The 16554-nt window shown below is 40.6% G+C and overlaps 1 protein-coding gene across 1 annotated transcript in view; it reads right to left on the bottom strand.

Annotated features, from left to right (window-relative positions):
* The window catches only part of COL9A1 (collagen type IX alpha 1 chain), an 84507-nt gene that overhangs the window by 53761 nt on the left and 14192 nt on the right, over positions 1-16554 (bottom strand). Inside the window, 7 exon segments of the mRNA XM_045069375.1 lie at positions 1838-1873; positions 2132-2185; positions 7108-7170; positions 7294-7329; positions 7666-7740; positions 9221-9241; positions 9996-10079. Coding sequence (XP_044925310.1) covers positions 1838-1873; positions 2132-2185; positions 7108-7170; positions 7294-7329; positions 7666-7740; positions 9221-9241; positions 9996-10079 — 369 coding nt within the window.

The raw sequence follows: 16554 nt of genomic DNA, 5'->3' as shown, positions 1-16554 counted from the left end.
AAATTTTGTCACTAAATAAATATATGATGTTCATTCTAAAGAAAGGACTATGAATAAAGAAAAGTAAACATGGCTCTCCTTCTAAAGGACGAAGCTTGCTTCAGCATCTCAAATATAGCTTGAATATCTAAGCTAACTGATAATACTTTTTCCAAACTTGTTTTTAAGAAAATCAAAGTAAAGAATTCATTCGTGCTTGTCTTCAGAACTTAGCATCACTCACAAAGAAGCACATCACATCCTGACAGTTTAAAGATTTTTTTTTTTTTGGCTGTGTTTAATAAGAAATCTGCATTAAAAGCAATACAGTGTACTGCTTTATAATGTATAATGTGTTGTTTGGAAATCCCCCCAAACATTCAGCACGGAAAGGCAGGGAGTAAAGACCAGAAACCACCCTCTTTTGACAAGTAGGACTGTTTCCAGACACCAAATCCAACAGATGAAAATAAAATGGTGTCACTCCAGAAATTTCTTACTACGGGATCCTAATCTAATATCCTGAATTTGATCTTAAAGCTAATTATTTTGTCTCCCTCTCCTTTATAATTTATCTCTATAGCAACACCAAACTGCATACAATCAAGGATTGAAATCACATCTTATTTATCCTTCTAGCCTCAATTCCTACCACAGGAACGAGTATATGCGAAACCCTAACTACATGCTTGTTGAACTTCCTATAACTGAACACCAGCTGCCTAAAATCCCTTTTTCTCTATCTTTGCTTTCCAGGTTCAATATCCCCCCATTGGGAATCCTCATTACTCCTTTCTCTCCTACATTGACTTAAATAACTTTTATTCACTGCTATCTCTGATCCCGTGTTCATGTTAGCTTTTCATTCCTGTCTTCCTTTTCTAAAATAGCCATATACGAAGCATTTAGTGGAATCAGTGTGCACCCTGTGATAATGATGTTACGATTTCCATTATTCAGGCAGCCAAAACAAGCACGAATTTCAGATGAGCAGTATGTTTTAATAATAGGTGGGGCTTTTTCAAAGTATTTCAAGGCATTTGAAAAATTACTCCTATTTGATCATTTTAATATGTAAATCAATTCAGGAAATAAGAGTTATGCTTAAAAATACCAAAGTAATCAATAAGTTATTTCACTATCATAGCTCTAAATGTTTGACAAATTTCAAATTTCACTTAGTTTTTTTTAAAAAGACATCTCTATAAGATGTTGAGCTCTGAAAGGAAAAATATGAAGGAAAGGCCAGCAAGCTATTTCACTTCTGAAAATAGCCTCATAATGGAAAAGTTGACAGACAGTGAAATATGGCCATGAAAACAGTGCAAACAGAAAACAAAGACAAAAAATACAGATTAATGACAAGAACAAAAGAGAAATAAAGAGCAAAATAGAAAGGAAAAATAGCCTGCGAACCTAGCCCTCTTATAAATAGAAATTACAAAAATCAGCCAGAGTGGGCAATGCAGGAAAGGACTAACCAGGGAATCAGGCTGGTAATTATATCTGATGGTTACATTCCATCCGAGATAAAACCAGTCGTGAAGAAAGTGGTTTGATATTATGGTTTAAAAATCGACGATTTAGATTTGCTGTTATTATGCAAGAAATGTTTTCCATCAAGAGGATTGAAGGGGGAGTTACCTATTTGGGAGACACCATCTGTAAGCAGACATATGTATTTTATACTGTGCTTTCAAATTTCTCTAAAGGTTCTCTACTCATACTCAGAATGCTTACCATAGCAGATAAGTCGTGAACTCCTTTGTGATGCATATTATGCCAAAAGCTGCATTTAAACATTTCACAATGACAGGAAAAGACAGATTTTCAATTCTGTCACTTTACAGTTACTTACTGGAAATCCACGAGATCCAGGAACACCAGGTTCTCCCTAAAAATAAAAAAAGAGCTTCATTGTACTTAGCTTTTTGTATCATGAATATGTAAATATGTAAATTGCATAAATTTTGAAATCATTAAAACACTCCATCTTGATGTTTTTAATTTAATTCAACTAAAACACGATTTTAGTTGAAGTACATTTCCTCTGTTTCATAAATGATTTTTCAGTTGATTTGCAAACACTATAATAAAATTATACTTCAGCATCTAACTAATACCAGTAATTAATACCAGGCGGCTAACTTACTTTTTGTCCTCTTGGTCCAACAGAACCAGGGGATCCATCAGGTCCTGTTAATCCCTAACAAAGGAAGATGATGTTAGAACTATTATAGCATCCGTAGGCAAATAATTGCATTTTATTTATTGTACAGAATGGTTATCTTTGTATGATGTAAATATTTACAAAGAAATACTTTCCTATATTCTTATTCAAAGCTAATGTTTAACATGAAATCTGCCTGTTACTTTCTGTTGATAAATTGTATAATATTCCTAACTTCCTGCTAACAGGGTCCAATAATTTTAGTAATTTTTGTCTTTGCTTTGGAAAAATGCTGACAACAATTGTAGCCTTCTAATAGCTACATCTAATGGGACAATAGATCTTGACTTTGTCAATTACCCATGTTTAGGCACCTCCCTTACTTCAGATATATAGTAAAAATACTATATGTCTCTGTATCTCTCTAACAGTGTTTTGAGAGTTAATAAAATGTTTCTTCAATAGAAATTAAAAATACTCAATCTCATTATTGCCCTATAGCCATCTAAAGCCCCCAGCCATCTTCTAGCAATAATGACTGCTTATCGATTAACTTTTAAAATAAAATGTTTGGAGCACCCGGGTGGCTCAGAGGGTTAAGCTTCTGCCTTCAGCTCAGGTCATGGTCTCAGGGTCCTGGGATCAAGCCTGCTTCCTCTCTCTCTCTGCCTGCTGCTCTGTCTACTTGTGATCTCTCTCTTTGTCAAATAAATAAATAAAACCTTTAAAATTAATTAATTAAATGTTTGAGAGCATCCATGTTTCTACTCTATTTGCCTTAGTAAAAATAACCACAATTAAGTATATATTTTCATGTGTGTCAATTAGTATGCAGAATTTGAGCCAATTATTATCAATCACATTTTATAACTATCGTATTTAATATTAAATATGTTATTTAAAGCATATCTTCCAAATATTCTCAGTTTCCCTATCAGTACTTTTTTTACCATCATCCTCAATATAAAATAGATTTTAAAGCATTAATAACACTATATTGTACACCTTAATTTCCACATTTGATGAAGATGTATTTTTATTTTTTATTTTTTCTCTACTCTTTGACACTTTTAGATATCATTTGTAATGCACTCTTGAAATTACACCTTGCCAAATACAAATATGTGTACTTGTATATATACATATACATATGTGCATGCATACATCATACATCTTACAAAACTATTTATTATCAAGATGTTGAAAAAGACTCAAATGGTATTAATTGAGAAAGGGATTCCTTGCAAATATGAAAGCCCTACTTAAAAATGGATCACCAAAATCCACGTTTAATCTGTCATAGTCTACATATCACTAAAATGTTCCCATGTAATTTATATAGAAAACCAGTTCACGGGCCACCATTTTTACATTTCTCTATGTCAATCCATTTCCCTTATAACTCCAAAGGGTGAATCAAAGGAGATAGAAAAAAAATAAGTTGAAAATGTTAATTACTGGAAATTTACCAAAGAAAAATATTAAACGCAATCTACATACAAGCCCCAGCATCTTAGGTGCTGAGCACCTGTAGTAATGCAATGTTCGTTTTTGATTTTGGTACACAAACCACACATCCGGAGCATTCTCTGCAGGCATGGATGGCCCACAGATTGTACAAACCTGAGAACATATCTGACTCAAGGAACCCCTAACACCCACTTCATGTAGAGACCCTCCAAAATCAACCTTGGTCAATTTCCACACATGCAACCAACGCAGTCTTCGGTTGGTGACTGGAAAAACTGACGAGACTGGCTTGCAAGAGCTACAATATAGGGTAGAGTTTCAGCTGCATAATAGTAAAGCAGAACCAGGTAAGTGGTTGAACGACACGGAAGCTGCTTCCAGGTCACTTCTCATTATACCTTGTATAACACATGACCAATTATGTCTGTCACTTAGGAAGTTCTTTGAACTAAATTGGTAATACATTTTGGTGTCAGATGTTATAGTGAACTCTGTTATGAAATAGTTATGTAAAAAACCATAAGCTCCATCAGGACAAGGACTGCATGACCATTATAATCCTGGCACACTGTCCCTGGTGTCTAACATATACTCAGTACAGAAGTCTATTAAGTCTATTAAGTCTATTAGTCTATTAAGCAGAAGGATATTTCGCTTATCTCTCTACATCATCTTTATTCGGGTTTCAAATCCCAACGTTGCCACTTATTAGTTGTGCAACCATGACAAGCTGCTTAACTGCATAGTGCCTCAGTTTCCTCATCTGTAAAATAGACATAATATTAATATCTACCTGATATGGTAATTTTGAAAATTAAATGAGATATTACACATAAAATGCTTACAACAGTGCCTGGCAGAGTGGGCCCTGAATAAATATTAGCTATTCTTATTATCATCATTATTATATGGACAATATTGTTATAGAGGTTGTAAAGAGTTCGCCTGAAGTACAAGACATCTTTCCTGCCCTCTGGCAGCTTAAAACCTCATTCACAAGGGGTTCTGCAAACAAAACGAATGAACAAACAAAAATCTAGATATTAACCATAAGTACTTATTACATGGCCCCCTCACCATTTCTTTGATGTCTATTTCTACTTACACTGACCTATCAGAATGACTTCTTAATAACTACTAATCATATAAACATCTGCCAGGGATAGTAGTTGTATACATCCTGAGGATATTCTAACTTCTTTCCTCTAACAAATGGTATGGTTTAACTGTAATGCTTATATTTAATTCTAATTCTTCTTCTGTCTATCTTAGATGGATGCTATAAAGAATGAATAAAATACTGTTTTCAGAGCTCACTGAGCATGTCATAGCAAATAGTGCTGATAAGAATATCTCTATTGATTATTGATAATAACACAGTTGTCCTTTGGGTGCAAAGTTATAACCAAACTCTGACTTCTCTAATTTTACATATATATATACACACACACATATATAGATGAAATATCCCCCATTTGCATTTACACACACATAAATTCCATTTCACAATAATTCTTATCTGCCAAAAACTTGACAGAGAAAAATATTACCAGTGGCAGAAAGAATTGCTTTCATATGAATGATGTTTGTGAAGATAAAGTTCTGTATGGGATGATTTTGAAGCTGTGCTCTGAACTTTCATGCTGCTGCTTGGCAGAGAACACCAGACCTCAATAGTAATTTCCTTCCAACATTCCAACTACTCAGCTCATGAGACTCAAGGCATAATTCTACAAGCATAGCTGCCATGAATCTTTTACACTTTCTGTCAAAAAATCTACTTCACTTAAGATAATTACCCTTTAAATCATGTTCCTTCTATAGTCTTCCAAACATCATCTGATTAACCATTTGTTAACATTACCAAAAAGTATAGCTTTGCAATAAACCAAAGAGCAGAAGACAAAGAGGTTGGAGGTTTAAGGTCCCACCATTACAGGCCGGCTTCCCTAACAAGAACAGATCATTGGCGCTCCTGCTTACCTAAACCCTCTATGGTCAGGGAAAAACAAAGCAAACTCTGATGCAGTTACTCATTTTTCACTATTCTCAATGTCTAGTCTCAATTTAAGGTAAAAGATGTGTTTAAAATGTCAAATGAGCCAAAGAGTACAGTAAGTCAGAATTTTGTAAGCCCCCTGGGGCTCCATGTCAGAATCTGGTGGAACCGTACCAATATTTACCAATAATTACATAATATCAATTATATATTATTTTTATGATCCATTGAATTACCCATATCATTTTTCTTGGCCAGGAATTCAGATACTAAAAATGAGCTATCACTCTTTTCCTCTCTTATTTCCTCTGATTATTCACGTATTTAAGATACTCGTTTGTATCCGCATGAGACAAAACTATCTGGAAAGAGAGTGAGTGTAAAAATGAAGAAATCTAGGTTTCTTTTTTCTTTTTTTTTTTTTTAAGATTTCACTTATTTACTTTACAGACAGAGATCACAAGTAGGTAGAGAGGCAGACAGAGAGAGAGGAGGAAGCAGGCTCTCCGCAGAGCATAGAGGCTGATGCGGGGCTGGATCCCAGATCATGACCTGAACCAAAGGCAGAGGCTTTAACCCACTGAGCCACCCAGGCGCCCCGAAGAAATCTAGTTTCTTTCACTATCTTAGCCACTAAATAACCCTGGGTCCCTGAGGAAACTACTTGTCCTCAAAATTATTCAGTGTTCTTATCTGTGGAGAATAATATTAACCAAACTTGCCTTCCAAGTTATTGTAAGGTTAAAGGAAATAATGTTTGTGACTGCACTTGAGGAAAAAAGTTCTACACAAATGTACATTAGTATAGTTAACTTTTTGCTTAGTAGGGTTAACTTTCTGTTGTAGGAAATGCTTAAAAGACTGGCACATACACAGAGGTCTTCCTATGATTCTGCAACTATAGACCACAACAAAAACTCCTTGTACTTCTAAAGATTTTTAAGCACTTTCATTTGTTTATCCAAAATTTCTGTTTAAATGGGGGAATTATTTTATAAAGCAAAACCAGTCATTGTCTTTATAACCTGGCGGTGAAAGGTAAAGAGTTTGCAGTATGTTGAGTATGCTGCAAAAGCACCACACAGAAGCCCCAGCGCGCCCCAGGGGAATCCCAGCGGAGCCCTGCAAGATTCCTCTTCCTTCAGTATCCCCTGTGCCAGGAAGTGGGGCTGAGAGCTCAGGCAGTGAGCAAGGAATTGAGGGTTAGGGGCAGGCCCCAGGGAACCCAGGAGGGTTTTCTGAGAGCAGGGAAGGCCAGCGATGGGTGCTCTACCCAGGGGGGCGCGAGCTATGTCCACCCTCACAAGACCCTTTGCAGAAACTGCCGCCTCCACGGCACGCGGGGAGTACAAGGCCCAGTTTAGGGCCACAGCCCTGTTTCAACGAGGATTCCCGCAGCCTGCAGGCCTTCAACATATGGCCAGGTCTCTCCTGCCCCCACGCCCACCCCCGCGCCCGCTTCCTCGTGCGCACGCCTGCGCCTACTCACGTCTGCACCGGGCGTGCCTGGCCTGCCGGGAGCTCCTGGCTTGCCGGGTTCTCCAGGAGGACCCTGAGCAGGAAGGGAGTGAGGCCGGGAGAGAGAAAGATCCAAAGTTGAGACTCTTGGGACTCACATGGCTGCAAACCACGTCCAGAGGAAAGAAACGAAGAGCGAATGCGCTGATCAACTTACCGGGGGGCCCGGGGGACCCTTTGGACCTCGGTCACCCTGCAGGGTAGCAGAAAAGGCAAGAGTAGTCCGTGAGTGGGAGGCGCTGAGGACCCAGCTGGGAGACTCCCACGCGTGTTCACCACGCACCTCGGGGACAGGGACGGGGTAAAGCTAAATGGCAGAGATTCTTGACCAGCGGAGACAACTGGACGTGTCTACTTCATCCCTCCGGGAGTGCCCAAGCTTCTAGAGAGGATCCAACCCAGCCCTCACCCATGCCCTAGCCTGCCTCTGGACGGCGGGTGTCTGGCCCCATCAAAAACCCCATTCCGATGGAGAAAGGGTAGGAAAAGGCGGGACTAGAGGAACAGAGGACTGCAGATAGAGACTTACGTCGATGCCATCGATGCCTGGAACTCCAGGGGGACCCGGGGGCCCGGGGGGACCCTGCTGGCCCGGGGGACCTCTCTGACAAAAACAGCACACACGGGTTAATGGAGCACATTGGGCAGCAAGGAGAAACGTCATGTCCTAAGGCCGCCACCTCCACCCGGTAAGGACACTTCCCTTTGGAGGACAGAGTCTTGAAATCCGGAAAGAGTATGAAACTCCCAAACCACCCCAGGTTTCTTTGATTCCGCCACATTCTGAATAAGGCTCACTAGTGTGGTTAAAGAAGAATCTAGGCCCTAAGATGGGTGCTGGGGTCACAGGGACTCACCCCTAGAGGGACCATTAAACCAAAAGGTGGGTCTTGAAGAAGGGAGGGCCTGACGCCTCTTTTTTTTTTTTTTTTTTTAAAGAACTTAGTAATGAAAATGGTGGCCATTCATCATCACGGTTTGATCAGCAATTGAGGGTGTTTTGGCTAAAATGGAACAGCTCAGAACCGAGGTGCTCCAACCCAGATCGATTTCAGGATCGTTTTGTAAAACTTTCTACATCCAGTAGAAATCAGGGAGAAATACTGGAGGAAAACTGGGGAGGATTGGGGCAAAAGAGCTTTGAAACCCAGGGAGGGCCTGGCCTCATTTCGATTTACCTGCATTGACACTCTCTTGCATAAGGTCTTTGCGCCTCCTTCTAAAACTACACCAAATTTCAGACTGACCCTAGGGTATTACCGCTTTTATCGCTTGCAAACAGCTAAGCTATGATGGTGCTAGAGGGAATACTGGCGACTGAAAATAGTGTGGCCATGTGGCTTAGGGAATGTGAGATTTTTTTTTTCTCTCTCTCTCTTCTAATTTAAAAAAAGAAAAATGAAAAAAAAGTGGGGGGAGCTTCTTTCATCAAGGAAACTTTGTTTTTGTAAACTCCAATGACTAGACAGGTTACAATGGGGTCTTTGTAAGTGAAACCTTAAACCGCCACTGGGCTCACCCGCCCCCGCCTGGTCCTCTCCCGAGCGGGAGGGAAGAGACGCTGGAGCCTTCGGGAAATTGCTGAAATTTTGACTGATGCCAACCAAGGCCGCCGGGTTCCAATCCCAGAGCGGCGGGCACAGCTAGCGGGGGCTGGCGGTTTAATGCTGCCACCGTGGGCTGGTGGAGCTGACAGGCAGCTTCAGCGCCGCTAGTCTGAATTCCCGCCTCCTCCAGAAAGGCCTGCTCTTGAATGCAACCAGGAGTGGCTGGGTGGGGGAGTTAAGCAACCCGGTAAACCGCCTAAGTTTAGTGGCCGGTCCCCAGTCACTAGTGGCCTTCACAAACTCAGTCTGCAGTTTGGAGGCACAGGTGGGGAAAGAGATGCCTTTCCCGAACTAAGGGTCATCTAGGGTCCCCGACTCCAACAGTACTCGCTGCAGGTGCTCAGGGCTGGAGGCAGGACACCCCTGCAGAGCCCAGGGAAGGCTCTGCGCCTTCCCCCACAGCTCCCGCGATGGCTGTTCCTCCACTTTTCCCTAGGTGCATTGGAAAAATGCAAGCACTTCTCGCCCTCCGCTTACCTGGTCGGTGGTCTCGCTGGGCTGGAGAAGAAAAGACAGGGAGAAAGTGAGAAGGCTCTCCCCACCCCCCTCACTCGCGCACAACTTACTTGAGCCATGCACAAGCAGAGCCCAGACAGCAGCAGTCGCAGCCCTAGGGCCCCTCGATCCCGCGCCGTCCAGGCCATGCCCGCCACCCTCCGCTAATCCCCTGGACGGACTCTGCCTCCTGCCGCCCCGCTAGGCTTCCGGACCCGTCACACACATAAAGTGGCTCTTCTCCCCCGCAAAAAGTGCCCCCGGGAGTAGTCAGTCTTTGCAAAGGTGCCCAGCCAGGAGGCGTACGTTCCTCCTGTTTATGAATGGCCCTGGAGAGGGTCCTGGGGATTGGAGGAGAGCTAGCGGGCTGGAGGACGGATAGAATGACAACAGTCCCCCTTAACCCTTTCCCCGCCGACACACAGGCAAGGCCCGAAAGCGCACCTCTGCCTCTCCACCCAAGTGTAGTCTCTCGCTGTCCACTGTGGGCGGCAAATGGACAGCCAGAGTTCTCGGGGAGATGTTTGGGGGATGAGCAGTGAGGAGCCACCCAAGGTGGGACCAGACACCCAGAGGTGATTTCTACTTGCCAGGCTGTGGAAGTGGCAAGCACAGGTGGCACCTGTGCTTCCTTCATATCTATCTGGTTCCTACAGTAAAGCCTGAACTCTAGAAGAGGGAGGAGGTAGGGAGTTTATGGAGCTGGTGGGAGGTAGGCTAGGTGGAGGTGTCCTTTGCAGGTGGTCAGCGGACTCACAGTTATTCGGACTGGCAACTCATGGCAAGTTTCTCTCCTGGGACGTAGTGGGTCACAATGGATCAGCATCCACTGAAGTTCAAACTGGGGAAAGACAGCAGACAGTCCATTCAGATTCTTTTGGAGGACAGAAGCACGTCATTTAAGCAAGAGATAAATTTGTAAGTGTGGTCCAGTTGTTAAGTGACCGGAGATCAGTTTGAATTGGTTGACTTCGAAGGACCCGTACTCTTGTTCCTTGAATACAGATTTAACAATGGAAGTCTGCTGGAAGCCCTTCCCAGGTTTCTGTGATGATTGAATGTAGAGGTCTAGCTCTGTAGTGCTCCAGCGCAGCCCTTGGCAGGAACAGACCTCTGGCACCGACTTTCCATTTCTGTCCTTCCAAATCCTCAAAATGCTGATTCTATTAAAATGAAGCCCTGTGAGGACAAGGAACTGGCCAAGTCACAAGCCAGTGTGAGGGTCTAGATTGGAACCCAGGCCTACTGAACTTCACAGAGAACATATGCACTAAGAGTTTACATGAGAAAAGATTAGAGACAGAGACAGCCAAAGAGGTGGCACCTAGGAGGAAAGGAGAGGAAAGAAAATCCAGCCCTACAAGAAATTTGCATGCTAGAGAAGACATTCTCCATGGAGTATTCACAGCTTAAAATGGAAACAGAAAGGACTAGAAATGGAGGGAATGAGAGGGAAATCTAGAACTCAGGGGAAAAAACAAGAGAATAGAAAACATTTGAATTTGGTGTTATCTCATTCATTGGTTGAAGAAATATAAGGTTTTCAGACACTTGAAATCCAAATGTGCCCTGACAAGTTCTTACATTTTAACAGGGTTAAGAGAGAAAGAAGGGAACAGGAGAGAAACATTACAATGCCAGAGTGACCAGGTCTGAAGCTGAAGACTTCAGGTGACAAGGTTAAAAAAAAAAAAAAGATAAGCACTACCCAGCACCTCCATTCTGGCCCATATTCTTAAATTGAGGAAATTCCTTGCTAGTCATCTCAAATCAGATCTGTATTTCTTGGTCAGTTGATTCTTGTGGCATTACACAAATGTCTAATTAAGTATCAAGGTCCCAAATCTAAACCATTATGTGTTTTCTTTCATCCACTAGTGATTTACACTTCATCCCACCTGCCAAAAGATCTCTAGATCTGCTGGATCTAGCATTAAGTTAGATACTTTTTTTCCATTTTTATGGAAACATCCAGAATTGAGGTTACTGAAGGAAAGATCAGATTTGGAGAGGATGAAGGAAGAACTCCTTCCCTTCTGCCCATAAGGAAGGGAAGTCAAACAAGGGAAGTTTTTCATTTTATAAAGGGGTGAAAATGAGAGACTAGGCTGTCAGATTCCTGCATTTGTATCTCTTCTTAGATGATTCTAACTGTCCTGGTTGCTCTCAACCCTACCATGGCTCTTTTCCAGAAAACATGGATATCTGGAAAAATGAGGTAAGTGGGATGAAAACAAAGTGAACAGCTAAACCAAGATACATTTTAAGATGGGCAGTTCTCTATAAATTGTATGAAAATTGTGTATTCGTGGTATGAATTATTTAACAATAGTATACTGACATCCTACAAAAGAACTGCTTTTCAAGCCACACAATTATCTTAGAGTTAAGCACATCACTTTGTCAAATACTTTATCTTTATTAGAGTAGTCTCATTTGCTTGGGAAGGATTTTACTTCAGTTTTGTTCTTAACTGAAGTGGAAATTTTAATAAGAAGATAAAAGAAAGAATGGGACAGCCTTCTCCTTCATGACTACTAAATACCTAGCTGTGCCTCAGACAACACTTTGAAGCTGTCCACACATGAGTAAAGTGGGGCAAAGCGATGAAATCACTTGCCACAAATCACACAGCTAGTAAAAGACAGAGCTGGTATTCCAAATGGGCCTAATCGTAAAAGAAGGGCTTTCTCTAACTCCTCTACTTAGTCTCCCCCAAGAATAATCCATCTCCAGAAAGAGCCATCATTTTCTAAGCCAGTAACCAAGGAATTTGGTGATTGAACATTTGTATTAAAGATGAATAGAAAAGAATGATCTAGAAATTAAAACTTTGTAAGCTTACATCCAACATCTGCTAGAAAACTTCAAAACAAGACTAAGGAACTTCCCTAAGAAGCTAGACCTCTCCCTGCTTGCATGAGTATTATGCATATACATCCAAAAGCAAATTTCTAATGCTTCTTCAAAAGCTGACAACTAATTCTATAGGCAGATACATATACCTGTGTATATGTATAATAACATATCAAATAAGAAAGAGGGCTATAATTCTTATTCTTCAATGATTAGATAAAAATATTACTGGAATAAGAGAAAGTATCTCCCCCCCAACTCTCAAAATAAGAAAGACCATTCATATATTTTATTCACTAAGTCCTTTGTGAATTGGAAATTCACACTAGGCATGCATTGCATATGTTTGATATTTTGATTCTCAAAAAAATTCATAGCCTAATCATCTTGAGAAACTTTAATTGTATGGCTAACCAGAAAACCTATATCCTTTGTTTAGATATTTCATTAAAGTTACTTATTGTAAATACAAAGTAATTCATTAAGCTGTTTTCAGAAAAATGTAATTCTCTCTGGATAAATGGGTACACCTGCTTAAATATGCAAGATGCAATTGTGGCACAGGATAATGGGGGAGTGAAATGTAATTCATCTGTGAATACAGACTGGGTTGTTCAGAGTGCCACATAGATCAAAGGTTTCTGCACACATCTGTGCATCCACATAAACACCACCTACGCACTAATAATCATCTATACAACAACATTTTTTGGCATGCAATATGAATTCCAATTTGCATGTTAATTATTTTGAAGGAGGATTGGCAGAGTTCCTTACTGAAAGTCACTTTCATTACACATCTAAAATGCTGATTTCCACACGTCTCTCATCTTCGTACCTGGAATCACTGTTCTCTTTGAATACCCACTGACAAAATATATGTGACAAATATTTTAATTTAGTCCTTCAGTTAACATTTTTGAAGTCCTGATATAAGCCATGCGCTAGGGAAATATTCTAAGGAAACCAAAGATAGTCTCCTCCCCCTAATGAGTTTATAGTTTGTAAGACTTGAGAAAAATACAAATAGAGAAATAAGAAAGTTTTTTTTTAATCAGTTAAACAGAATGCCCTAGCACAGTTCATTCTTCTCAACATAAAATACATCACCATTGTCTCAGGAAGAACTGACTTGTGTGAGTGTAAGATGCCTGATGTCATCCAGATTTGGCATTATCCAATTCTTTCCTATAGAACATTAAGGTATAATTCTATCCCCTAAGCCAGAGTAGTGTCCAGCAGACAACACATTGGAACAAGGAATTTTGGCACCAACTCTCTACTCTTCTAATAGCACTAGTGATTTCTACTTATTTTTCTAGGTTGTTGAGAAAAATTAATAAGGTATTTAAGCTTTTCATAAAAATTAAGCAAAACTAATGGCAGACAACTGTCTTTTCCTCCTGAGAGAATTCTAATGGCAACCTGTAGAACTTGGTTCAGTATTAATGAGAATAGCACAAGACTTGATTTTTTTGCATACCAAATTATGTTTAAATTTTACAAGTATAAAATACCTAAAAACTAGCTCTTCAAAGATAAGTTTTTTTAAAACAGGAGAAATATTTCATTACATTTTTGTCTACTCTGTGGCAACAAAGATTTAAAGAAATACTTGAACTCTGAGATCTTGTTTTTCTTTTCAGTTTATGCCAAAGTGTCGGTTTCTACCATCATGAGGGACTTCCTCCAAGTGAGGCTTCCTAGTTGCCAAGCAGGAGGCCCTGAGCTGCCCTGAAATCAGAAATTTCCCCGACTCTCTGTAGACTGGGCTCTGCCGTTCCAGACATAGTGCTAAGAACTGTCATTAACTATGAGCAGGTGGCAGTTTTCTGAACCAGTCCAAGGGCAGAGGCAGAACAGTGAAAGGAAAGAGCAGCGGACTTAGAGTTAGCAGACCTGGCCTGTAGTACTTTGTTCATCTTTTTATCCAGTGTATCTTTACATAACACACTCATGCACTTTGAGCTAGAAACTATGGAAGACACAAAAATGTTTAGTACGTAGGGCATCATCCAGGCCAAAAACTGCTTTTGACGGTGTATAGTACCGAAGTTGATGTACGACGTGGCTAAGGTCATCAGCAAGAGGATCTTCTAACCTGTAGCATGTGAGAGACGCCCTACAGAGCAGTTGAGATGCCCATAAGCAGAGACATGGAAGGTAAAGGTAGAGTTCTAAAGAGAAGAGGTAACAGGAACACAGCACAAGAGGAGGAGGTTTTGTGTACAGAAGGGATTCGATTCTCTGTGGCAAACAGCAGACATTAGATGTTTCTGTCTTTTGAATTTGAGTAGCACTGGATAGCTAGTTAGTGGACCATCATCAAAGATGTTTCTGCACCAGGGATGTGGATGGGCAAAGGTGGCCTAATTTAATAGGGCACTTCCAGGGGATTCATGTGGCAATAAATGCCTGATCCTTCGAGTCAGAAAGAGGCTACTTTAATAGTGCATAAAGGAATGTTGCACCTTGAGCCATGGTGAGGCATCCTCAGCTATGTGAACATTTAAAAAAAAAAAATCATCCTCTCATGCCACATCCCCCTTCAAATGCCATCCCAAAACCTTTCCAACTGAATTTCACTCCCAATACTCCAACAGGTCTTTTCTCAAAACCCCTCTCTTGGGTTTCTGAATCCAGTATCAAATCTCAGCCCTCATCTAATTTGAACTGTCCACAACATTTGAGTGAGTTGACCATTCTATCCTCCTTAAAATTCTATTTCCCTTGACTTTCAGGACACCAAAATCTCCTGATTCTCTCTGATATCACAGGCTACGCTTTCTGGTCTCTTCGGCCAAATCTCCCTCATCTCGGCAACCTTTAAATGTTGGTTGATTCACAGTTCAGTTCTAGAATTTATCGACTGCATTCATCGCTCAGTGATTCATCTCACTGCATGGCTTTAAATACCACATATGTGCTGACAACTCCTAGAGTTCTGTTCCCAGCTGGGCCTGCCTGTTGAACACAGAAGAACATAACTAACTGCTTCCTCAACATCTTCTCTTAGGTGCCTTAAGGGTGATCAAAATCCTGGCCGAACGTGCACCCAAATGTTTATAGCAGCAATGTCCACAATAGCCAAACTATGGAAAGAACCTAGATGTCCATCAACAGATGAATGGATAAAGAAGATGTGGTATATATACACAATGGAATACTATGCAGCCATCAAAAGAAATGAAATTTTGCCATTTGCAACGACATGGATGGAACTAGAATGTATTATGCTTAGCGAAAAAAGTTAATCGGAGAAAGACAACTATCATATGATCTTCCTGATACGAGGAAGTGGAGATGCAACGCGGGGTGGGGGTAAGAAAAGAATAAATGAAACAAGCTGGGATCGGGAGGGAGACAAACCATAAGAGACTCTTAATGTCACAAAAAACTGAGGGGGGCCAGGGGGAGGGGGGTAGGGAGAGGGTGGTGTGGTTATGGACATTGGGGATGGTATGTGCTATTGTGAGTGCTGTGAAATGTGTAAATCTGGCAATTCACAGACCTGTACCCCTGGGGCTAATAATACATTATAAGTTTATAAAAAATTTTTTTAAAAAAGAGTGAACTTTCACAACATTTTACTAAAAATAACTTAGTTCTTAACAACTTAATTCTAGCAACTTACTTCTCTTTTACTAAGAGAAGTCCTCCAAGTAAGCATCATTTTTACAGAGCGAAAGCTGAATTCTAGGTTTGCATTACTGTAATATTTGATTCTAAAGGAACCATAAGCTTATTTTTAGAATCTTATGAATAAGCCCATCAAAATGGAGACAGATTTGGCAAAATTTTAACACGGATTCATGTTTCTTTTTATATTATCTTGTCTGGAACTTTCTTCAAGCTGCAAAACCTTATTATTGTGATAATAAAAGATTGTTCGAATAAAAAAAAAAAAATCCTGGCCGAACTTGGATATTCCAAACCAATGCTTGATAGTCTCAGTGACACCCGTTCTTCCCATCGCCTTTCCCATCTTGGTAAATGGTAACCATATAATTCTGATTAATCCGTCTAAAAATATTGGTGCCACTCTTGATTTTGTTTTCTCTTACACTTCAGATCTGTTTACTTTATCCTCAAAATGGGTCAGGATCTGACCACCTGGTACCATCTCCATTACTACTGCCCCCTTCCAAACCAAGACCAGCCCCTGCCTGAGTTATTGCAGTGGTCTCTAAAGGTCTCCTTTTATTGTGCCCAAAACAGGAGCCAAGGAGATATTTTCCAAAAAACAAGAACATATTACTTGTCCGTCCAAACCCAAAAAAGAGTTCCCCATCTTACTCAGCATGAAAGCCAAAGCGCTAACACAACTTCCCCACCCTCACTTCATCTGGTTACCTCTCCAGGCCCATTGGCTACTTCTCTCAGTCTCACTCCAGGTCTCCATGCCTTCCTCAAACATAGCAGACAGTACCAACATCAGTCCCTTTTCACTCCATATTCTC

The sequence above is a fragment of the Mustela putorius genome, unplaced genomic scaffold, assembly GCF_011764305.1.
Source record: "Mustela putorius furo isolate JIRA1106 unplaced genomic scaffold, ASM1176430v1.1 tig00003927_pilon_pilon_pilon, whole genome shotgun sequence".
Taxonomy (NCBI): Eukaryota; Metazoa; Chordata; class Mammalia; order Carnivora; family Mustelidae; genus Mustela; species Mustela putorius.
Note: the sequence above shows the minus strand (reverse complement) of the source record. Positions and strands in the feature narration are given on the sequence as shown.